At 42.0% G+C, this 23,967-nt stretch overlaps 3 protein-coding genes across 17 annotated transcripts; 1 reads left to right on the top strand and 2 right to left on the bottom strand.

The window, feature by feature from the left end:
• Nucleotides 1-5,908: 5,908 nt before the first annotated feature.
• On the bottom strand, nt 5,909-10,788 carry cbx5 (chromobox homolog 5 (HP1 alpha homolog, Drosophila)). Of its 2 annotated transcripts, none has more exons than XM_034590004.1 (5): nt 10,609-10,788; nt 9,902-10,086; nt 9,262-9,508; nt 8,557-8,657; nt 5,909-7,651 (listed from the first exon to the last, which is right to left on the bottom strand). In XM_034590004.1, the coding sequence occupies exons 2-5, from the start codon at nt 10,030-10,032 to the stop codon at nt 7,510-7,512; spliced, it is 621 nt and encodes a 206-aa protein (XP_034445895.1). In that variant the 5' UTR covers nt 10,033-10,086; nt 10,609-10,788; the 3' UTR covers nt 5,909-7,509. The 2 variants fall into 2 exon arrangements, with proteins under 2 accessions (XP_034445895.1, XP_034445896.1); XM_034590005.1 differs by having other exon boundaries at nt 10,602-10,765.
• Nucleotides 10,789-11,262: 474 nt separating this feature from the next.
• On the top strand, nt 11,263-15,451 carry hnrnpa1b (heterogeneous nuclear ribonucleoprotein A1b). 9 transcript variants are annotated; one of them, XR_004614371.1, is made up of 11 exons: nt 11,263-11,393; nt 11,924-12,040; nt 12,648-12,794; nt 12,884-13,094; nt 13,182-13,274; nt 13,368-13,418; nt 13,505-13,564; nt 13,646-13,924; nt 14,017-14,078; nt 15,198-15,261; nt 15,348-15,451. XR_004614371.1 is itself a non-coding variant. In XM_034589997.1 (10 exons), exons 1-9 carry the CDS (start codon nt 11,379-11,381, stop codon nt 14,067-14,069), a joined length of 1,038 nt encoding a protein of 345 aa, XP_034445888.1. In that variant the 5' UTR covers nt 11,264-11,378; the 3' UTR covers nt 14,070-14,078; nt 14,246-14,554. The 9 variants fall into 9 exon arrangements, 7 of the variants coding, with proteins under 7 accessions (XP_034445888.1, XP_034445890.1, XP_034445892.1 ...); XR_004614370.1 differs by having other exon boundaries at nt 11,264-11,393; nt 13,646-13,936; XM_034589997.1 differs by lacking the exons at nt 15,198-15,261; nt 15,348-15,451 and adding an exon at nt 14,246-14,554 and having other exon boundaries at nt 11,264-11,393; nt 13,646-13,936.
• A 139-nt stretch (nt 15,452-15,590) lies between these two features.
• On the bottom strand, nt 15,591-20,387 carry nfe2 (nuclear factor, erythroid 2). Of its 6 annotated transcripts, none has more exons than XM_034589991.1 (4): nt 20,148-20,387; nt 18,147-18,225; nt 17,912-18,043; nt 15,591-16,901 (listed from the first exon to the last, which is right to left on the bottom strand). In XM_034589991.1, the coding sequence occupies exons 2-4, from the start codon at nt 18,192-18,194 to the stop codon at nt 15,633-15,635; spliced, it is 1,449 nt and encodes a 482-aa protein (XP_034445882.1). In that variant the 5' UTR covers nt 18,195-18,225; nt 20,148-20,387; the 3' UTR covers nt 15,591-15,632. The 6 variants fall into 6 exon arrangements, with proteins under 6 accessions (XP_034445882.1, XP_034445885.1, XP_034445887.1 ...); XM_034589994.1 differs by having other exon boundaries at nt 18,147-18,275; XM_034589996.1 differs by lacking the exon at nt 20,148-20,387 and adding an exon at nt 18,377-18,614.
• Between the last annotated feature and the right edge of the window lie 3,580 nt (nt 20,388-23,967).

The following is a 23,967-nucleotide window of genomic DNA, read 5'->3' on the forward strand; positions in this document are numbered from 1 at the left end:
GGACAGGCAGGGGTGGTACGAGGCAAGTAGGACGTGTCTATATGTGGTGGAAAGAAATGTTTTTTTGGACTGCTCCACTTCCCAGATTCTCTCACGTTCACCAGACCCCCGCCACGCTGCTCAGCCGGGGTTTATTTCTGGCCCACAGTTGAGATGAGGGCCCTCGGTGTTTTGACGAGAGCTGTTTGGATAAATTTGCTCGTGTGTGTTACAGATCCCTTAAGCAGAGCTGTGTATCACGTCTCCTCCACCCTCAGAAGTATGACGCCCGAGACACGTGATAGTTCAGCAAGAGATTCAGCCGTGAATCAGTGCGAAGACGTTTTATTACAAATGTGTTTACTGCTAATCAGCGTAATGGACTGGACTGTGAGCACTTGAATGTGTTTAACGTATATATCCTGTCGGCCTCAGGAGATGACGCGGCCCCTCACAAGGACGATGGTTGTTATATTGAATTATAAAGACTATTCAAGAACCTGTCAAGCTCCCCTTTACCCTGCATGGAGCACATCTATTGCTTCTTTTATGTGTTGGATTTGTTACGCAACACGGCTTTATAAAGTATTTATCAAGTCTTTATAAGCCACTAAAATCATAATCAGTCCAGGAGCCGCCTCCGGCAGCAGACCGGCCCATGTTGTTGGAAGCTTTCTGCTCTGAGGCCTGGCCCGAGCTCTGCAGCATTTAGACTTGTGCCAGAATTATTCCTTGTGGATCGGTTAATATGAACTTCAACATCTCCCACTGAAATAAATACCGCGACAGAAAATCCCTGGGATTTTATGGCCTCTTCTGAACTCTAATCCTTGATGGAAATAGAAGCGTACGATTAAAATGTAAGATCTGTGGAGTTCTACGGTGGACAGATGTGATTTCTTTTTTCCTTATTCTCTGCCAAAAGGAGTCTGTCACAGCTGGACTTCTCTCATTGGGTCATAAGCCTTGTGTATTGGACCTCAAGCGTATAAAACTTCACCATTCATATACAGTGTAACATTAGCTAGTTTATGGCGCTGCATTATGTCGAGGCTGGCTCTGGCTGGGAGCAGAGGCAGGGGAATGTTGTGGCCAGCGCTGGGTCAAAGACTGTCAGGGCTCAGGGCAGGCAGAGAGCCAGCCTCGGTACGTGTCTGCCTTGAATGTTAATGGATTAGCGCTCGCTACACATACGGCCAGACTGGGAAACTCAAGATGACTTTTAACGTGAAAGGCCGCCTATAAGTCGCCATCATAAATTCAGGGACACATGCTGCCTGTATAGCAGCATTGCAGCGAGGCGCGTTTCCTCCGGGAGGCCAGGGGCTGAGGGACCGTGTGATGGAGAATGGGGGAGCAGGTGGGCCCTGCGTTGGCCGACCTTGCCTCTCGAGCCCCCACAAGATATGATCAGAGTATAGTGGCAGCTGCGGCCTTGCTCAACAGCAACCCGAGGTATCACGTAGAGCAGGTACATGGATGCAGTTCGCAACTACAGACAACGGTGCTAGCCTTACTGTCACCCCACTGCAGAGCGTTCAGTGTGCACACGGTGTTTTAAACCCAAACCCTGCTGATTTTTCATTTTTCCACCCCGAGAACCGCCAATTCTGTCACACAGTTTTTCTCTTAATTGCTCTGAGCGAGTAACTTGGGCTTGTCTAATGTGAATTTCCACATGGCAAAGAGAGCTGCAGTTGTTGTGCTCAGACTCTGCAGCGACAGCCCTAATCACTATGTGTAATTTAGCAGCGGGGGACACTGAGCTAATCTCGCAGGAGAGCATATACTCCCAATTTAAAATCAATCAAGATGCATTTGGATTTTTAGTACCTCCACTTGAGCTGCGCTGTAAATAAGAGCGAGGTTCGGAGCACATGATTGTTGTCTGCCTGCGTGGGGGGTCGTTTGAAACCCACTGATGGATTCACAGCACATTTCGCTTCAAAGTTTCACACACATTCTGACACTAATACGTCCCATTTTTCCTAATATTTTTTCCCGCTGCACTGCAAGTAATTAAATATAATTATGTCAGTGGGTGATTTCTAGCCATTTACTGAAGAACTGACTGGAGAGCAATCATTAGCAGCAGCAAGGATTTAAACACTTGCAAGAAAAACAAGTGACACATGCTGGAACAGAAAAGTTATGGTGTTGGAATTTGTAATCCAATTATCTTATTTGAGTGAATAAAACACTGTGCTGTGGTTTCCTATGATTTTCTGTCTCTAACCACCGAGGACTTACTTAATGCCTTCAATCTTTATTTTTTTTGCTTTCTCTCCGCAAATTAATTTATGGTCTAATTACAGGACAAGCCTCCAGATATGAAGGAACACAAATCACGAGTCCTTACCAGATGGCAGAAAAATGGCACAGGATAATTGAAAATCTAGAAGTGGATCAATATTTAGAAGCCCAAGGTTACACGAAGTATGACACTACTATTAACATGGGGAAATGATGCATTGCATCCGCAGGCAAATTGGCCTCTGTTATTTGATGGTGAACGAGTGCAACACTTCCATGTGGTGCTGGATTCTCAATCACAAAGATAGCACACTAGCTCTGAACTACCACGGGTTAACTACACATGCATCCAGCGCGAGCTCGTCGAAAAAGGCACAGTTGCAGTCATGCTAACGGCCATGTGCACACACTTGTGTAGCTTTGGCCCATGGTGTGTGGATCATTTCTGGAGGTCTCCTTTTCCGACAGAATGAACCATAAAGCCTCAGAGTCCCACTGTGCCACAGACTACCCCCTGGCCCACCCCACCCTTCTCCTGCATTTACCTCTGGCCTGTTAAAAATGATATCAGCTCATGGAGGGCAAGCATTAGCATTTGCATTTTATTGGAAGCACAGAGATTTAGAGCAGAGGATATATCAGCTCTGAGCAGACAGAATTAGTTAACAATGCATTACCTGCCTTTTATGGCAGCTATAACTCTTTCCCCTGGTGGGGAGAGGAGATGGAGGGAGGAGTGGTGGTGGTGGTGGTGGAGGGGTGAAGGGGAATCACAGCCAGCAGAGTGTTGGCGGTGAGAGCCATGGTGCAGTAGAGAGAGAGAGAGAGAGAGAGAGAGAGAGAGAGAGAGAGAGAGAGAGAGAGAGGGAGAGAGGGAGGGAGAGAGGGTGGGGGGGGGGCATTTAGCAAGAAGAAGCTTTGTCTATGGCGCTTTACTGCACATTAAGTGTGATAGCCACCCAAATTAGAGCATCACATCGCAATCACCTTCACACAGATCAGTGCCCTGCGCTGAGAGATGATGCGCCAGTCATCACTGCAGACCTTTTCATCTGGTCCCAACAAGGAGATGGAGACACAGCTGTTTGGCAGCTGTGTCTCCATGATCACAGCACGAGAAAGGCCACATCAAATTACACCGGCCTCTGTGATACTTGTGATTTACAGCAGTCGAGGAGATTTTTCACAGTTTTTCTGAAACCAAAGACGACGAACTCCCCCCCCCCCCCCCCCCCCCCCCCCCTCACATATGAGGTAGTAGTGTGTATTGCACTCTGCTGTGTTGGTGTTATTCGTATGAGTGCACTCTTAGTTGTTTGTTGTTTTTAGTGGTTTCCTTGAACAAGCTGTGTTACACTGATGAGGCCCGTTGTGGCCGCGCCTTCCCTTAGCACAGCTGCACAGTAGCTCCCCTGACACTCATTCGGTGTAATGTGTTGCAAGACGACCCACCTCTGCTGTGGGCAATACCCACTGGAGCTCATTTGCTATAGAAGTTGCTGGTACAGGATAGAGTGTGTTTGAAATACGGGGAGGCTGCTTTGAATAAATAAATAAATAAATAACTGCACACTAAAACCAGTGTACAGACTGACCAAGGTAAAAAAAAAAATGCAGCAGTGTTTGTTCCTCTGTTTGAAATCCTGCAAATGAAATAAAAATATATTTCAATGTTTGATTCAAAATGTCAAAAAAAAGTGTCAAAAAAAAGTATGATAGCATTCAGAGAAGTTGACACACCCAAACCAGGCACAGATTGTTCCCTATTGACCCTGCCTGACTCCACTACAGTCATTTCTAGCAAACGGCTCCAATCTGATTGTCCTGATTTTAGTTGTTTGGCATGGATGAAGATTCACTCTGCGCGTCTGTTGACCAGGCAGCAGAACTGCCTCTACATCTGTATTTGCCACACACACATCCCAGCCAGCGCTCCCATGAGCACCACTGTGGCTTTCCCAACCAAACCTTCTGGCCCGAGTTTGTCAGCAGACAGCTCCAGGCTCCATAAAACAGCCTGCTGCTCGCTCCCTTTGCCCAGCTTAATGGTCCCAGGGGCTGGAAATTTACTAGTGACCTTTGCATTCCATTTGGAGTGTAAAAGCCTTTTTGCTAGGAAAATTCCATCACTTTAGACGTAGCCGAGCAGCACTCTGTGTGTGTGTGTGTGTGTGTGTGTGTGTGTGTGTGTGTGTGTGTGTGTGTGTGTGTGTGTGTGTGTGTGTGTGTGTGTGTGTGTGTGTGTTTGTCTGCGTTGGACAGAGCGAGGGAGTCACTATAAAAGGCAGCAGGAAAGAAAAAGAGGGTGGTGAGAGAAGAGCCAGGATTAGAGTCAAGCTTCACTGGTAGTTTATTACTGATGTTGCAGTTGTCCCCCCCCCCAGTTGAGACACTACTCTTAGTCCACAGACATTTTCTTTATTATAGCAAACACCTCAAATCTTTCATTAATAACAAATTTCCCATATTTATCGTGTGGTGGACAAATTGTGACAAAATGGACACTGCTCCTCACACATCAAAGCCCAGCTTTGATGGATATTACTTGGTGTGCTTGTACGCTCCTTGTTCATTTTTCTTGAGTCAGTTTAGAATAGAGGAAAATTGCGTTTCCTCACATATTGCAGTATTAAATAGTTTGTGTATTCTATTTGTCATCAAAGCTTTGTGATGCTTACACTGACATTTTTAAATGACTGAATAATTAGTAGTGCGGTGCCTAAGCATACCATACTGTGTGTTGTACCTCTATATACTGCATTAGAATTAAAAATAAATCGATGCGAGTTTAAAAACTGTGTCACATGAGTTTCCAGACCTACAGTTGGCTTCAGCAGATGGGATGTCATTCAGTGGACATTACAAAAAACAACGCACCTCTGAAAAGAGTCACAAAGATGGATCCCAAAAATTTAATTTATGAGATCTAGTTATATTGAGCAACTTTAGGTGTTTGAACTGTGAATGACTTGCATAAAAACAGTTGACTTTTACACCGGTGTTATTTAACAGTGCCATCTGCTGGGGGAGAGCAGCTGGTGCTCTTCTTCAACATGGAAAACACTTTAAACTAGAAGTGCATTCGGGAGAGCGAATACCTCCACCAAGGCCCAACAGACCCCATGTGAAACCACATTTAAATTCAATAAATCATTATTTTTATTAGGGCCTGCACCAACCTTCACACACTCATAAATATCAGTCCCCTAAAGAGAGAGAGAGTAGAGAAATAAAAGGAAATGTTGAAAAATGCTCTATCTTAAAAATGTTACAGAAAGTAAAAAACAAAATTTGAGATCCCCACCAAAATTGATTGGATTCTCCCCTGACCCATACTGCAGCCTTCCACTAAATTGCATGATAATCCGTCAAGTAGTTTTTGTGTAATGTGGCTTACAAACAAGCAAACAGAAACTCATTGGCAGAGCTAAAACGCCTTATTTTGACAGAGACCACATCAAACAACTTCAGTCTCATATTTGTGACTTGAGGTTTTTTTATTATTTCCCCAGGACAGTTACTTTTCCCACCTGTTATTATGAAACATCACGACGTTAAGCTAAGGTTTAGTGCGGTTTATTTATTACTCTTGTTTCATGCAAAACAATATATCTCATCCCTGTGGTCTAGGTCTCAAGTTCCAGTCGCATCATAAAATAAAAGCCAACTGCCATTAACTTTAACACTGAACATTTTTATTAAAGAATACTACTGTACACATACTTTTAACATTTAATTCACATAAGAAATAGTCTACTTTAAAAACCCGAGGGTGTAAAAGGACAAAGTCATTTTTAATAAAGGAAAATATCAATAGAAACATTAGCTCAAGTGATTTAAGTTCTGTGTGTCATCGGGAGAAGGTCACAACCTCCAGTCACAATGTCTAATATAGTTTTTTTTTTTAATTAAAAGGGGAAGAAGAAAAAAAACATCAAATGTCACCTGTAGAAAGTAAAACTTGGTCCTCAGAGTTCATGTTGGAAAACAGATCTACATTTTAAAATTAAATTAAAATATATCAGTATCCAGATGTGTAAAAGAATTAAGCTCAATTTGCCAACAATGTCCCAGAAAAATATGAATACTTATAGCCAAACATAACCAAGTTTCTTGTCACAGATGAATCCATGATATTAAAAAACCCATCAGACTGGTTTTAATGCTTCAAATCATGACAACAATATTCAGTCACTGTAACTGTTTTACACTGTTACAAATATACATCCATCAATGCGTGACTAACTACAGGGTTTTCAGCATAGATTGGTCTCACAGTCCAAAACATCTTCATCTTTTAGCCACAAGGTGGCAGAGCTCAATGGCTGGTGTTAACGCTGGTTTAGTTCAATTGAGAGAAAGTGAAGATTGTCTAACCTGTGAAAATGAGTCTGGTTCAAATATAACACTTCTGTTAAAAGCAGGGGTTAAAAAAATAAAAACAAAAATAAAAAGTACAAAACTCAGTAAAATCGTTTTATTGTCCTTTTCTTTGAATGGTGGTAGCATAAAGAAAATAAAAAACAACACAACATTCATATGTTAAAACTTGGATGTCACAAGAGATACAAAAAAAAAATTACATTTAAAAAAAAAAGTTTAACGAGGGGAGTATCATCACTACATTATAAAGATATGAATTGGCCGGTGTCCTCAGTAAGTTTACAAACCGAATTGCTTATTTCCCAGCAGACAGAACAAACTGAGAAATCTACACGAGATAAAAAGTTCTAAAAAAGGAAGTGATTATGCAGTGAGGAAAATGCTGCTGTGGTTGCTTCCTCAATATCAAATTCTATGTTCTCATTACCATTGGGTTCTTCAAAAGAAAAACCGGTGCGCTGCTTACATTAGGATGGGGTTTGTGTACCCACCTCAGGACAAGCTCATAGTTTGCGCAGCTTGTCCCAACCCTGGCTTCCAAGACGATATTCTGAGTTTTAAAAGATGACCACCTGCACAAGTGGATGCAAAATATCTTTCCGACTTAAAATCGTATCCTGTAAGCACTAAAAACATAGACATTAAAAAAAAAAGAAAAAAAAGAGGGTTAAGAATACAAAGACAGAACAGCAAAATCCCTCCCCAGTAGCACATGATCCATCCATGTCAGCTTCTCCTCCTGTCTGATGGACTCTTCTCAGCAGTCTGGGCCCCTTTGTGCTCTGTTGTTGGACATGGTAAAGAGGAAGGGTGGGAGGTTTGGTTGTGAAAAATGTCTGAATTAAGCTTGTCCCTGCAGTGGAGGAGGTCCCATTTCCTCCTGAGGTGATGCCCTCATGCACTGACAGCGTCCTTCTCCTTCTTGTCACTGTCTTCATGCCAGGTGAGACGCTCCTCATAGAAGGCTATGACGATCTGTGGGCACTTATGATTGGCCTCCTTGGCGAGCACAAGATCAGCCTCATCAGAGTCTTTCCTGCAAGAGATGAAGAGCAGCAAAATTTGATCAGGACCGGTATTAGCTGACGCAGGGAGAGAATAGTTAAACATACATCAAGAGCAACATTTCTAATAACAGCATGTATTAAACAGTTTGTATCAAAGGTATGTTCAAGAACAGTCCTGCATCAAGTCAGGTAAGTCGTCAAGTTCCTGTAATTGGACTTGAATGAAACTGTCAGTGTTTTTGGTAGTTCAGTGTAGATTGTGAATACCCCGACCTAAACGCACCTCGACCCTTCGGGCCGGGTTTGAACTACATTTTTGGAACGATTTAGGTTTGAGTTGGCCTTGGTCACGTTGGCTGGGCTATCTACTTGAAACTGCACGTGCCTGTAAATCGAGGAAAATGTCCGGCTCGGGTCAGGTTCCGACAGAAAAAACAGAATTATAATCAAGTTCAGGTTGGGCTCTGTTAGTTGTCTCTTGGGCTTGGCCGGGTTCAGACAGAAGATTGCATCCTTAGCTGCACATTTTAATTAGCACAGTTAAAAAAATGTTTTCCATTTCCATTGAACAATTAGCTAATGCGTAATTAAGGAGTTTTGTTGTGTTGCTTACTGCTTGTAAATTAATGGGCAAGTAGGCCATTTGTGCTGCTAATGAGCAATTTGCCAGTCTCAATGTGGCACATTGAGATCTGCAGTTTCAAACAATGGTGCCATTACAGGTACCAGAGGTGTACACCCAGAAACCAGAAGCGTTTTCAAACCAGTTTCACTAAACCTCAAAATGCAGGGGATTTTTTTGCATAACCATTAAGCTGGTTCCAGATATTGTTTTTGGTATCTGACATATTTATTTACATTAAAAATTCACATAACATTATCCAAAACTTGCAATTGCTTTGAATTTCGAGAGGAATTTATCAACAACACCTACCACTTCATAAGAAACATTAGGTCCCCACAGGAGTCAGTTGCTCCAATGATCTTCTCAGGCTCAAGTCCTCTTTCAAAGCCACGAGCAACTAAAATGTCTTCCTATAAGACAAGAAAAACATTTATTTAGTTCACACACACACTAAAACCTACCTATAATTTAACACTGTAGACTCATTAGGTTCGCATGTAGTAGCAAATAAATGCACTCATAATTCTTACAGAAATTTCCAACTTCTTGAAAATTAAGTTAATAATTATCTTTCAAAAGGAACAAATCTGTTAATCTCTTATTTCAGAACAAAATTGGTTAGATATGTCAAAATAACTGGGAACAGTCTTAGAAAATTAATGAAAGCTGTTGATATCGATTAGATTCAAACCTTTTCTCTTTTCAAAGATGAGACTACCCATCAACTGTTAATTAACATTCACACAATAACCTTTTAAATCAAGAGCTAAACTATAGTTTCTCTCAATAGTGGAAACTGCTTCGGAGTCCCCACTGTGCAGCACAAAGCCTTGACCTTGTGTTAATCTCACACATGCAAATAACCTTCATTTACTAAACAATGTCCTGTAAACTGTAAATTTAGTTGGAATCAGAAAAACTTTTCCAATATATTCATCTCAAGTTGTCAGTTATTTACCGCATCTACATCCATTTTAGATTCAAAACATAACACCAATACAAGGTATTCCTCACCTCCTTTTTCTTTTTGGCTTTACTTCCACCTTCCTCGTCATCATCTGAGCTCCTCTTCTTCGAGCTGCTGGAGTCTTTGGTCCTTCCCAAGGGGCCCGCGGTTGATTTGCTGGCCCCGCTGCTTGGTGTGGAGCTTGCACCGCTGCTACCGCTGCTGCTGGTGCTGCTTTTCTTGTAGGTCTTCATGAATTCTGAAATAAGCTCTGGGCAATCCAGATTCTTCTCTGGCTCCCACGTGTTGTGCTTCCTGAGGAAGATTACAGTGCAGCAAGTCAGTGCCAGTACAGTGAGACATCTTAATCAACGGCACTGAGCAGAGATAGATAACCTATCATTATCGGAATTATTATCAAACTTGACATCAATTGCGATATTCATTCAACATTGAAATGTATCTTGTAGCTTCTGTATCCTGTTCTTTTCCTGGCTTATACAGCAGCATTACAGTAAACAGTATTTTATCAGTTTCTGCTACAATTAACAGTTAGTTAATGCATAATATTAGCTAATCTTCTGATTACTATCTTATTAAAAGATAAAATGGCAGAAAATAGTGTAACTTTTTGTTACAATTCCTCACAGCCATAGGGGATAAGTTCATATTCAGATGCTGTTAGCATTGTGTTAACGTAACACTTACTCTGAGTATCCTTTCCACTTCAAGAAGAACTCAACTCTGCCCTTCACCACCCTCCTGTCCAGCACCTTCTCCACAACATATTCTTCCTCATCAGAGGACGAGGAGTTGTCTTCGCGAGACTTTTTGCCCATTGCGAGGTTTGTTGTTGTTGAATACTAGGCTGTTGCAGGCCAAAGGTATTTACCCTGTGCGAGAAGAGATGACGATAAAGAGCATGTAGGCGGAAACCCGGCGGATTTATTCCGGACAAACAACGCAAATAAGATTCAATAAAAAGTAGACACTTGTAGTTACAGGTCGGTTAGTTTTAACGTAAGCCAGCGCTGCTTTGCTAAGCTACATCCTATTTCAACCACAGGCACCGTTTCATTGTAGTTTATCCAAACTGATACATGCACTGAATAAATGGAAACATGCTTCATTCGTTAGGCCGACAAACCATTGTCTGTGACGATCAACTAACTTAAAAACTTAAGCTTTACACAAAGTTACCAGAAAACTAAGCATCGACTACACGCATCCACAAAAGGTACGGTGTGTTGTTAGCTACGCGACTAGCTAACCGCTACCTTTGAAAGGCAACCTTGCTAGCGCTAGCCTGCAAGCTAGCGCTCCCTCGAGCTAACTTCGCTATCAAACAAACGCACACATGCACAAAACCCCTCGCAGTGTCGCGGAACTGCTCTCGTGCGTGAAAGACCGCTCACCCTGTGGATGTGTAGACCGCCGGGTTCGGCCTGTTATCCGCAAGCGATGTCGTGTGTCGTTTAGCGGACGTGTAGTCTGTGAGGCCAACGCTGCGGCTAACCTAGCATCTAGCCTGCTTCACATAGGAGGTGTAGTGCGCCTGCCTGTACGCAAAAAGCGCGCGTTTAAGGCGCACAATGAACGTACCCGCCCCTCGGTCAGCTGATGACATACATAGACCATACACACACACACACACACACACACTTTACGCTTTTAGCGCGGCGATTACTCAATTCTTTCAGAGTCAGACATCAACACAGTAATATTAATATATCTGCATTATATAAACGAAGAACAATTTTTATTGTGAGCGAAATTGATGTACTGCACGTGAAATCCTCCCATAAGTCAGAATCATCCCCGATCGGTGATATGTGCTTTTACACTTTGTTTTTAAATACCCACGTTCATTGTAGTAATAACATCGTTGTGTGTTTATCAACCGGGCGACACCTGCGAGAGGATCTTTCACACACAACATCCATCGTCGCGAAATGTCCGCTCGTCGCCCTCTTATTGGATGCTGGCGGTGATTGATTGATATCGGTCCAATCAGACATCAATGGCGGCCGGCGACAGACTACAGCGGGAACGACGGGCCAATCAGAGCGCGCCAGGGGTGTAGCCATCGCTACTTATTGTACTGCTAAGTGGCCGCTGATCTCGCCTGACGCAGATCTCCTCCATCGGGTCGTTCGCAGGGAGCCTCACAGCATCAAAACGCAACATGTCGATGAAAGATGTGAGTACTATCATATTGTCTGTGTTTTGTTTTGCAGTGCGCGTCTTGCTAAGTCCTCGAGTAGAAGCACATGTTAAAAACACGCTGTGCAGACTGCGTGTTCATCAGAGCGGCTGCGGTTTCCTAGCGCTGTATAACGCCGCCATTTTATAGCAGCTGGGCCTCGTGGCCTATTGTTCATGCTGTTACTCGTGTGCAGATATTTGAGGTTCTCCAAACGCGTACCGCCTCAGTTTGTAAACAAAGGGAACCGCCGCTTCGTTGGGTCGCGTTTGCATTGAGTGGTCGCATGCAGAGGAACTGAAATGGGCTAAACCACCCGAGCCGACTGCTAACGTTAATGGCGGCGACGGTCTCCCTCCTCCACCCTGTCCTGATGTTTGATAGTGACGCAGGGTTGGATTAATAAATTATAACGCTATTAATCCTCAAATTCCGCGATGTGAACCCGGTGACTACAGAGGAAGCACAACGCTCGCTGTGTATTGTTGAATGTAGCCTGATGGTAATGTCCTTTGTCCATTGGCCAGGTCCCACGTGAGCCGGAGCAGCTCCGCAAGCTGTTTATCGGAGGTTTGAGCTTCGAGACCACAGACGAGAGTCTGCGAGCTCATTTCGAGAAATGGGGGAGCCTCACAGACTGTGTGGTAAGTGGGGGTTCATTCAGAGCTTCATCCTTTTGTGATCAAGGTTTATAAGTCCAGCCGCTTTTATATACAGGCAGGAAGCACCTGCTTGTCATTTACTCGTTATGCCATTGAGGAAATGTTCCTGGTTGACGGAAAATGTGCTATTTGGTTGTATATAATCGTTGCCTTCTATATTATAATCGTATTCAATTTCTAACATATCAGTCAATTCTAGTTCCACAGTTAAATAAATCCTCCACCATACATTGTTTTTCTTTTCTTTGAAAAGTAAGATGCCAACAGGGTTTTAGATTTTGTATTTAGTGTAGTTGAGCTGATCTTGGTTATGCTCGGGTGAAGAGGAATCCCACCTGTCACTCATAGTTTTATATTTGAAAGATGTGATTAAACATTGGCTCGAAAGTGTGTGCTGTAACATCGTTTATAGGTTTTGTGTGGACTAAGTAACAATTACAGTTGAACAAATGATTAATGAATGATCACTTATTTGCTTTCATCATTTTGAAGCTCATAACCTAATTAACATACATCATATGGCTGCTGTATATGCACCCCTTCATCTAGTTGTGTGTAAGACTATACTCAAGTTTAACTTCTTCATCAGGTCATGAGGGACCCCAACACCAAGCGGTCCAGGGGCTTTGGATTTGTCACATACTCATCGGTGCAAGAAGTTGATGACGCCATGAATGATCGCCCCCATAAGGTTGATGGGCGTGTGGTGGAGCCTAAACGAGCTGTTTCTAGAGAGGTATGCTTCTCTGCACAATGAACAAGTGAATATGTCTTGCATGTAAAGGTAGAAGGGCGCAATCAAGCATCAAATGTTTTTCATCACAGGATTCAAACCGACCAGGTGCTCATGTAACGGTAAAGAAAATCTTTGTTGGAGGCATCAAGGAAGATACGGAGGAGTGTCACCTGCGTGATTACTTCCAGCAGTTTGGCAAGATCGAGGTCATTGACATCATGACTGATCGTGCTACGGGAAAAAAGAGGGGCTTTGCCTTTGTCACGTTTGATGACCACGATTCAGTCGACAGGATTGTCAGTGAGTAGAAATGTTTGTTGTCGCATGTTGTGTCAAATTTAAGTAATTGTTTTTATTGGTTATTAAATAAATGCTCTTGTCCCACAGTCCAGAAGTATCACACAGTGAACAGCCACAACTGCGAAGTCAGGAAGGCCCTTACAAAGCAAGAGATGCAGACAGCAGGCATGGGTATGAGGGGTATGAAGGCCTTTCTTCAACATACCCTGATTTTAATAAACAAATTGTCACAGTGAATGCTGCCGAGTAATGGGGTCTTTTTTCTTTGTCAAGGTCGCAGCAGTGGTGGAAGGCCATACGACTATGACAGGGGCTTCCAACAGGGTAAGCTTTCATTGACAGTGAAATATCCCTGTAATTTGAGTTGTTCCGGGTGGTCTGAAACATAACTTTATATGGTTTGATTTTAGGTGGTAGGGGCGGGGGTAGATACGGAGATGGTCCTTACAATTGCAATGGAGGCGACGGTGGTAAGCAGACATTTTTTCTCAGCTATCAGTATTTTTGCAACTGAAGTTTTACAGTGTACTCAAAGGTTATTTATGATGCAGGCTATGGAGGTGGCCCTAGCGGTCCTGGTGGATATAACAATGGCGGCAACCGTGGATACAATCAAGGCTACAACCAGGGCGGAGGTGGTGGCGGTGGAGGCTATGGAGGAAACGGATATGAGAGCAATGGCTATGGAAACTGTGGTGGTGGTGGTGGAGGAGGCGGCGGTGGTGGCGGCGGCGGCAACTACAACAACATGGGCCACTACGACCCCCAGGCGTCCAACTTCGGCCCAATGAAGAACAACTTTGGTGGTGGTGGCGGTGGCGGCAGCAGTGGTAGGAACTTCGGTAAGATTTGAGATGGAAACTGTGTTCCCTGATGCTGTCACGCATTTGCGCGTTTAAACCATATGTTGTCTTGACTTCAGGTGGCTACGGAGGTGGCTCCAACAGTGGATACGGCCGTCCGGGGCGATTTTAAAGTGAACTGGTAAGAACTTGAAAGGCATTCCTGCACAGTATATTTGTATGATAAAACCAGAGTTTGTAGTCGCAGGGAATGGTTAAGTGCAGATAACTATTAAAAAAATCACTCTGGATCTCAGGTCATACAAAGTCAGTACACGGTTAACAATGTTGTTCCATATTGTTCAACAGGACTGAGTACTTAGGAGAGGAGAGCAAGGAGAGGAGAGCAAGCGAAGTGACAGGGCAGCTGCAGGTTTACCTCCTAAATCTGCTCAGCCAAACATTTGTGGCAGGTTACAGCTGCTGCAAGAGATGTACAGTAGATGTATCATGGAGGGTCTTCATTTAAAGATTTGTTTTTTCTGTTCATCAAGATGTGTCTGGAAAGAAAGCATTCCAATGAGGTTTTATGTAGATTTTTCTTTGCGTCTGGTTTTATTTGTAACTGCATCAAGTCAAGCTGAAATAAACCAACTTTCAGTTGTTTTTTACAAAACAGTCTTGTTAGCCTCTTCAGTGCATTGGGAAAGGGAGGGTTCACTTCAGTGTGGAGTGGAGGGACAGGGGGGGTCACATATTTCCATACTGAGTCATTTCTGTGAGATCTTCAAGAACTGCACAATTCACCATGAATCAATAGTCAATACATACCTACAAATGTGTCACGGGTTGAGGAATGAGAAGCCGCAATCTTCATAAAGAGCTCATCACATGGTACAGACTGAGTTCTGCAAAGATCACCTGGAGGCTGCTAGCTTACATGCAAAGTCTTTGAGGCTAGCCATGGAAGCCAGCTGAGGGAGAGAAGTAGCAAAGCCATCGCCAGGATCATTGAAGCAGGGGAGAGTGAGAACAGCTAGCAGGCAGCAGCTACCAAAAGGCTTAAATGCTGTCTGTAGGTAAGACCAGACTTCTCAACTACTGATAGTAATATGTTTGTATCATGTAGCTGGTAGTAAGTTGTGTAGCCCAGTAACTACGTAACATTTGTGCAAACTTTTATTATGACATACACCCCTGAATGGTAACATTGGCCTCTTTAATTTTGCACTGAGGTCCTACAACAAATTGCATGCTAACAATAAAATAAACATTTTTTTGAAAGAATGCATTTTACTTATTTGGTGTTTCCGCTTTCTAGGTAAACCCCCACACATGGTCCCCAAGTCCTGATTTCTTTTTCAATGCCTTTGGCTCAATAAGGTACAAAAACAAACTGCACAACACTTTCAGTTTCTCCTTTTGCTACAATAAAACCTGATTTGTGTTTATTTATTTTTTCCCCTCCAGGTTCTTGAACAATCCTGCTGGTGCTGAAGATTTTTTTTAAGGCTATTTTTTAACTGCTGTGCAGTGTCTTTTTTAAAACATTTTTTAAAATAAATTATTTTTAAAGAAAGGGTCTCTGGTTTCAGTCCATTTTAATATGAAGTTTCCTGTGATGCATCTATGGCAAGTAATACATTTAAGGGTTTAGACAACTGTAACTGCATGAATTAAATTCAACTTCCAGTCAGATGAAGTGGTTTCAGTTGGCACATCCATGCAAAAGTAATGAAACTCTAGAACCAGTTCCTCAGCGCTGCCCTCTCTTTGGCACAGTTGTGTGAGGTACGAGGTAAATTTTACCATCGGGTGTCTGTTGCAGGGAATATTCATCTATTGAGTATGGTTGTCCGTCTTCGTCTCGCAAGTGAGTGAATACTTCTGAATAGAGGTCTGTGAGGCGGCATTTAATGAAGGTCAGGCTGTGCTGGAACTCCAGTCTCTCCTGTGCCAGGTGCTCCTTCTGGGCCTGCAGCTCGTTCAGCTCTTGTTCAAGGTGAATTATGCTCTCAAGCTTCCTCTTCCTGCAATTCTGTGCCGCCACCTTGTTCTTCCCCCGCCTCCTGATGTCCCTGACCAGTGCCATTTGGTTATCTGTCAAAGTGAACTGTGTCAGGAGCTCATTGAAGTCGTCTACAGGGAGATTGATGATCTTTTCCATGGGGAAGGGGATCTTCAGAGACATTGCCCGCCTCTCATCTCTGCTGAGTGGTGCAGAAGTGGAGCTGCTTCCTTGTGGTTTTGTGTACATGTGAAATTGTGAGCTCCCTCTGCTGGATACTCCAGACTCAGTGTACATGTCATTCAGAGCAGCAGCCTGGCTCTGATGCTTTAACGGTCGCAGAGTCGCTGTCTCAGGTTGTGTGTGAGATGAAGTGTTCTGGGGTGAGAAATTTGACTGATGTGCACTTGAGTGTAAATATGACTGTCCCTGGTAGTTGACTGAGTAATGGAGTTGGGCTCTTCTGGCATTCTCAGGTTCACCATCTCTGTATGTAATGCCTGTGTCTCCACTCTGGTAACCTGGAACAGCACTGACAGGATTATCAGGGGAGGCCAGAGGTGGACTGGAACCCAGAGACAGACCCGAGTCTGACTCTAGATCATCAGTTGGAATAATGTGTGAACTCTGTCCGTGTGTAGTCCACTGCATGTGCCGACTCGGACCCTGAGAGAAACAAGCGTTGGCTCTCCTGTGCCCTTGGCCATCAACTGACCCGTTCATCTGTTCCCTAAGAGCCATGAGCGAGGGCAGTGCTTGAGAGGAGATGGGGTGCATTCTTTGATTGAGCTGATAGGCAGGTTGTCCGTACACTGCCCCTGTGTTGCCTCCTTGATGATGGCCCGCGGCCACGTCTTCAGAGTAACATCTATTGTAAGTGTCAGCGGAGCTGAGCTCACAGGTGGGAGGACGCTCTGAGTGAGATGGGGCCATCCCGTACACTCCCATAGGGACCATGGGCTCCATGGATTGGTACTGGGTTATTTCATAGGGGCCTTCAGCAGGGACTTCGAACTCCTGCAACAGACACACAAGGACCGCAGCTAAGTATGATTGATGGGCATACATAAATGTCACTTCAACTGAAGAACACCAGAATGATTGAACATATTTATTATTGAAACAAAGAATTTAACACAATCTAATTTGCCATAGAGTACAGTTTGCCCCCACTTCAGCATGCCACCCCAGGCCTATGAGGGGCTTTCATAGATGTGATCAAGTTTCACCTGGAAACAGATGGCTATTGTGCGGTGCAGGGGGCCGCCAGCATCATGCAGCACTTGCTCCCCTCTCACAATCTCTCCATCCTGCCATTACTCAAATAGGCCATTGTTGCCCGTATCCCCCAGAGTGTGTAATAGTTTTTCAACACAAAGCATCACATGAGAATTGATAGATATGTATGTATTCAGTGTTTTTATTTATAAACCAAGGCTGTTGTATTTTATTCAACATGACCCTTAAATTTACCTTTTTCACTCACTTAATTAAATTTACTGATAAAATATTGTCTTCATATTGACTCATTCATTAATACCCAAAATAAACAATTACATTTTATTAATTCTTTCATGCAGAAGAAGTCTTTAATGCACACAGTTGCCATGACATTCATGTCCATGATATGCGAGTGTAAACTTTTAACCACAATTGTGAGAAATTTGCATGAATGTGCACATGCAACTGCAACGTTTTTCAATTTTTTTTTACGTTTTCTTAGCTTTCTGTAATTTAACAGTGACCCCTTAAAACTATCTTTTCTACAGTATATTTTAATATAATGCAGATATTTTTTACCAACTTTCTATGTTATAGTCTTACCTATATTTTACATTTCTATTTCTCTTTTTTGGTCAGTATATATATTTCTATCCTGGGCTCGAGCGATTGTATCGAAACCCAATTTCCACCCGGTCATCAATAAAGTGTTATAGACTCTGACATCTTACTCATCATTCTGCAATAAAATAATCCTATTTTGTTCACAGTGATACTTTCAAAGTGTGTCAGTTCTTCCCAGTTACCTGCAGCTCTGAGATGGCCATCAGTTCCTGCCAAGCTGCATCCATCTCTGCGTCCTGAGGTCCATGAGGCCTGGCTCCAGGGAAATTTGTCGGCGTGGGCACTCCACACGCCCTCCCTGGAGCAGCTTGGGTCTTGTTATAGACAAGAAAATAATTTCCATTAAAAATCTCACTCCGAAGTCTTCAGTGAGGCGCGATTGTGCATTGCGGTTTCCCACTTCTTGCAAAGACCTACCTCACAGGTTCTCCTCAGTGGGAGAACATAGTTGGCTGTCGAACACATTCAGGACAGGCTCTTGCTGCAAATACACAACCTGGTGGAGACACCACACAGCCGGTTATTAAGGCCTACCCAGCCTCTACACTGACATGCAAGAAAGAAGACGTATAAATGTGAACTAAGTGTGAACTGTTAATGCCAAGCCTTCCTTCTCACACACATTTCTAATACATTCAGTACATTACATGTCTGTAGAGCTGCCGGTGTGATATAAATGACTGTTTGGGTGGTGTGTGAGTTCTTTTGGAACACATGAAGGGTTCAGTTTAGTCTAGTTGACTCCTCCCATCAGCTGTCCCGGGGTCCAGCTATGCCAACCCCTGATAAGACAATCTGCGGGAAAACAGCGTGTTCTTAAAGACAGACTGGGGCCTGATGGCTACTATAGAAAATACGGCTAGTGTACGGCTAACATGTCTGCACAGATCATCAAGGCATTTTTTTTCGCTAAACTATACAGTCTTCTACTTTTAGCATCTCCAGTTAGTGTTTAAGACGTTTTAGCCTTATGAGAATAATCAGAAGTTCATTATAATAAGTGAACCGTGACTTAAAAACAGATGTGAACACTGAATTACTTTTTAATCTACTGAGACAAGTACGTGTACAGTATATACTTTACATATACATTATATATCGTTATATATCAGTGCATTTACAAACATGTATATGGACACAAGCATATACAAATTAAAATAATCTCTTTTTTTTCTAATTTGTTGTTATTAACTTACTTTTCCAATAATTTTAGCCTGAATTCCACAGTTTAACAAATAATACAAAGGCAAATTATCTATCTCTCTCTATATATAAGTATACCCATATACCCAGATATCTGTTGCATTGCTTCCCCTAGTGTAACAATGATTATCTGCATTGAATAAAGTAATAAATAAATAAATATGAGGAATCCATGTACACTTTGCTGTTAACTCAAAAGTCATGTTATCGGGGCCATAACATATTTATTCTCAGTCATTACAGTGTACAGGTCACTTTAATAATCTGCATATATTCCTCATGTGTTGATTCAATTAGTACTTTTTGAACAAATGTCCTGTCACAGCCTGCAGTGTCTGTGTCTTTGAAATTACAATTATTTCAATTTAAACGACAAAAGAGTTATCACAGTGAAGTACCAAGAACAGGCTGTGTCACACTGAGGTGTTGTATATTACAGTTTAGCCCCTGAAGAGACTTTAATGTTCAGCAACTCAATTCAACTGTCAAATCAACTGTCAAATGTAGAAAACAAAGAAGAAAACATCCATCTGATACATTTTATCATAATTTTCAAATGCCATCCATTGCCAGATATGTCTCCGTCTCTTTCTTTAGACTTACTTCTCTAACTACAACTTTCCCCTCATTGCAAAATGAGTTTACCATAATCCTGGTCATTACTCACAGTGGAAGGTTTTCTGCTATCACCTGCCACGTGAATTGTTTTGCACTGTTTAAAGGCTCTGAAACATTCAGTTATAACTAATACATCCTGCTGTAACTGGTGCCGTGTTGGTGGTAAGATTTTTTTTTTAAGGTTGTTTCCTTTACCGTACGGAATCATAATTCACTGTAACTCTAAGGTCTCACTGGCATCACTTGGTTGAATAAAGAAGTTGTAAAAACAGTCAGTAAAACTATGTCGGCAGAAATAAAAGTTATGTCATCGAAGTAATAATTTGTGAAAATGTATTTGCTGGAAAATAAATTTGATCTCAAACTAATGGAAGTTTGAGCAACATTATAATACAAATATATGCTTTTCAATAGGTTCTCTTTATTACACGATTATGTGAAATGTCAGTGTCTGAGAAGTAAGTGTTAGATGCACATTATGGAAGAAAGATTTGATTTAAGGGGTAAAGCTTTAAAGACTCAGCGCTCTGTGGTCGTGCAACAGAAAGAGAGAAGATCTGACAAATGAGTAGCGGTAACCGATGTGAGTGAACATACCTGAGCGGCATTCTCTGCGTCTTCAACAGGTGATGAATAGAGAAAGAAAAAAAACGTCACGGCATAAAGCACAATCCTCTGTGGAGTGAGAGCAAAAGGAGATAAGTTGTTTTTAACACGTGTTGTTTTGCTGATTACTTTTTAAAGATCAGAAGAAATGAAAACACACGAGGTCTCCGGCTCTGTCTCTCATTCAACTGTCCGTCTCTGTCTGCTCTGCCACTCTTACAGTCACCGGCATAAATGGGATGGCTCTGTGCAGACACACACAGTCTTCCTGTAAAGCACCCACACTACGGTTTTTTTGCACTCATGTATCCTTAATAGCACACTTGCACCCCAACCTCCAAATTTCCCTTTTCCCCACATGACAAACCACAAACCAACAGTTTGGCAAACACCATGGCAGTCACTCTGTCAGTCCACAGTGAAGTAGGTAGATGTTTACAAATTACAGAAAAGAATAAAGACAAGCAATTTTGATCCTAATTATGAAACGACAATACAAAACAGTGAGATTAAAGATGTGAAAGTGAGTGTGCTGGAGGTTTGCTTCTGTCCGGGCCGAACCGTACCAGAACTGTGTCCTTTTCGAATCCTCCCAAAAAACAAAAAGGTATGTGGAGTGTGATGTGGAGCACCTGGAGTCAGAGCCGGCGTCGCAGTGAGGGCCCTGTTCAAGCAGGGGCGGGTTGGAGGCTGGATTGAGACTTGGTTTAGTCGGGATGGAATGTACACCCTCCGACAGGTAAGAAAGACCACATTGTTCCTCTATCTGGCAGAGCAACCACCAAGGGAGAGAGAGGAGCAGGGGGAGAATGGAGGGGAGCGTGTCTTACATAGCAAGTGACCATTAAAATCCCTCACAAAAAAAAAAATCCCCTCATTGCCCTGATGTGAAACACTGTGCACAGTCAACTCACAAAAGCCCATGTGTTTTGTAGGCCCGTCTTATTGTGCAACAGCCTTCACACAGTTACAGTTTGTATTGTGGAGATGTTGCATAGTTATTGTTTCATTGAGCAACGTGTGAGAGATAACACTGACAGTCTGTCCCACAGAGTCAATGAACTTTTCTGCATTACATGAAATAGTCAAGACTCTTTCCCTCAGTAAAACACTCCTCACCATGCACATCGAGTACAACATAGTGGTTTTTATTTTTAAAAGCTTTTGTTGATGAGAACAGAAATCCCTGAGTGTATGTTAAAACATTTGTGTGTTTGTTCAGCTGCTGTGGAACAACACATGTTGCAACTGAATTCCTGCAAAGGCTTTGTTTGGTCTATTTTTGGAAAAGTACAAATTTGCGTATAAAACGTTTGCTAATGTGTGAGGCAGATTCAAAATGAATAGAATATATTTTTCTTGAAAGTGCCAAACTTGAAACAGATGTCACAATTACTTTCCTTGAATTACCGAAGGCAAATAAACAGTTCAGACTTGTTTAGGCCTGCATTAATACTTTGTTTGAATTGCAAATCAAGTGAAATGCATTGAGCAAATCAACGTTGTTAACAACATTTTGGGAAATTGAAACAAATTGCCAGCACATTGCATGCAAGTTTACGCGACACAAAATTTAGAATAAATAAATGCAAAATATATATCGACTCATTGAAGTGTATTTATATTTTTTGACAGTGTGCAAAACATTTTTCATCGATGTGACTCACTGAAAAAGATAAAGCTAATTCTGACACTTACAGTTGTGACAAAAATTAAGTTTTTTTATTTGCTAAAAATAAGGAATGTGAGTAGGTCTAAAGTTAGTTTGATGTTTTTGATGTAGAGTAAATGTTAGCTTTGAATGCTGACTTTTTTTTTTTTTACTGTGAAATAAATACATGTATATAAATCCAGGAAAAACCAGACATTCAGTAAAAGACTGTGTTCAGAAGCCATGAGAACATGGAGGGATTTGTCGGACACAATCCAATATCACATCCCACTGAGACAAAATGTTTTCTCTGCCATTGTTCTAAGTTGGAAAAGTAGGTGGCTGACAGAGTCAAGAAAGGTGAACGTCTACCAGGAATCAAAGAAGGGACTTCCCAACCCAAGTTCCTAGCACCCAGCCCCTGACTCAACCACTGCCACAGCGTGCCAAAGAGCACCCTGTTATTACCGTGACCACAGCGGTTTCCAATCTGGACACAGTTCCCAGGTCAACGCCCACGTTCCCTGTTTGTGTTTGTTTGCCTCAATTAGTCTTTGACATGTCTTCTCTGCAGCTTGCCTGGACCTCTCCGGGCTGTCAGTCTTTCCTTGTCATGCACCTCAGCACCACGAACAACTCCTCTTCAAAAATAGACCAGACTTTCTGGCAGGGCACTGCCCCTGTTGACTCACATCGGTTTAAATGTTCCTAATGACCATTACATTTTAATCTCATCTGAAATTAATGGCGAAATATGTTTTTTTTGTTACCCACCTCTTTTATGCATCCTGCTGTCTCCATGACATCTCATTTGTTCATTAAAGATGGGAGAATGTGGCATCTTTGTTTTTTTGTCTTAACATCCCGAAAGCTATATCAGACTTGAGCGGAAAAACCACCTCACTACTAAACAAAATGAGTGTGTGTTGGGTTGTGGTCTCAAAAGAGGGGATATTTTGGAGTTGGTTTCTGGGAAAGGAAAGAAAAAATAGAGAGTGCAGCTGGAGTATTATTTTGTATTCTCATATTAATGATAAAATACTTGTAAACTTGAATGTTAAAATGTTTTTATTCAATAAAATCAACATATCAAATAACAGGAATAGAAAAATGATTATATGCATAAACACAGTGGAACGAGTTTAGGAATACTCATATCCTGTATCACATGTTTGTAGATAATATGGATGATGCAAATTCAAACTTTTGTTTCACATGAGCTGTAGATAGATTTAACTTGAATCACCTCACCATGTGATTCAGAAATGTTTCCATCGCTGTTCCTTCTAAAACCATGATGGTCACACGTTATCGCCACCTGAAACAGAGCAAATGAGGAACCTGAATGTGCCGCATCATTCTTCTAAGTGTCTCAATAACGCTTATCTCAAGATGTGAAGATAAAGATATTTTGCAACAACAGTGTGATTATTTTCTTTAAATAACTTCTTTTTTTTTTCATTCATTTTCTTACATTCACATGACAACTGGTGTTGGAAGATATTCAAAACAAATGAGAAAATTAAGCAGATTCTTATTTTCTTATTGTTAACAGTGAAAGGTTGTGTGTGCATGCATGGGTGATTATTTACACGCAATTATGACAGTGTGTGCTTAACAATGAAGATCCAGACTGGTTAGTGATACAGACACAGAGAAGGAAGGAGGATGTTGGCTGACGGAAGCTCTGCTTAACGCTGATAAAAGCACCACTTGGTTCTGAGGAAGGGAACTGCTAACTGCTGTGGTTGCTGCATTAGCTGCGGAGAGAGGGGAGCAGCCCCTGCTCTCGCACGACACTTCTTTCTGTCTGTCTCTTACTCTCAAAGATTAAAAAGTTGAAATTAATAACATATTTAATATCTATTGCTTTGTTATTTATTAGTTGTATTCATTACCTTCAACCTTTTAATCTGTGAGAGTAACGGACACGAATAGAACATATAGCTGAGCTTTAACAGAGGATCAATACGAGGAATTATTACACAGTTTCATCAGGAAAAAAGTCGGTTTATGCTTCATATTTCATGTATTTGTGAAGGTTTATGAAGGTGTGCATGAAGTTTGCAAGCATGTGCACATTCAGCAAAGTTAAACTTCGACTTTTTTATGTTCAATCATCATCGACGTTCATTCATCATCATTCAACTTTTATTCATC

This window comes from Hippoglossus hippoglossus, chromosome 7 (assembly GCF_009819705.1).
Source record: "Hippoglossus hippoglossus isolate fHipHip1 chromosome 7, fHipHip1.pri, whole genome shotgun sequence".
NCBI lineage: Eukaryota > Metazoa > Chordata > Actinopteri > Pleuronectiformes > Pleuronectidae > Hippoglossus > Hippoglossus hippoglossus.

Bases quoted from the DNA above. Each gene is read 5' to 3' on its own strand.
- nfe2 (XM_034589991.1), bottom strand. From the start codon at position 18,194: ATGTGTTCGACAGCCAACTATGTTCTCCCACTGAGGAGAACCTGTGAG. The intron at 18,044-18,146 runs GTAGGTCTTTGC...GTCTATAACAAG, and splicing joins CACTGAGGAGAACCTGTGAG to ACCCAAGCTGCTCCAGGGAG. The intron at 16,902-17,911 runs GTAACTGGGAAG...TGTCTGTTGCAG, and splicing joins TGGCCATCTCAGAGCTGCAG to GAGTTCGAAGTCCCTGCTGA.
- hnrnpa1b (XM_034589997.1), top strand. The intron at 12,041-12,647 runs GTAAGTGGGGGT...CTTCTTCATCAG, and splicing joins GGAGCCTCACAGACTGTGTG to GTCATGAGGGACCCCAACAC. The intron at 12,795-12,883 runs GTATGCTTCTCT...TTTTCATCACAG, and splicing joins AACGAGCTGTTTCTAGAGAG to GATTCAAACCGACCAGGTGC.
- cbx5 (XM_034590004.1), bottom strand. From the start codon at position 10,032: ATGGGCAAAAAGTCTCGCGAAGACAACTCCTCGTCCTCTGATGAGGAA. The intron at 9,509-9,901 runs GTAAGTGTTACG...AATCTTCCTCAG, and splicing joins AAGTGGAAAGGATACTCAGA to GAAGCACAACACGTGGGAGC. The intron at 8,658-9,261 runs GTGAGGAATACC...CTTGTCTTATAG, and splicing joins AAGCCAAAAAGAAAAAGGAG to GAAGACATTTTAGTTGCTCG.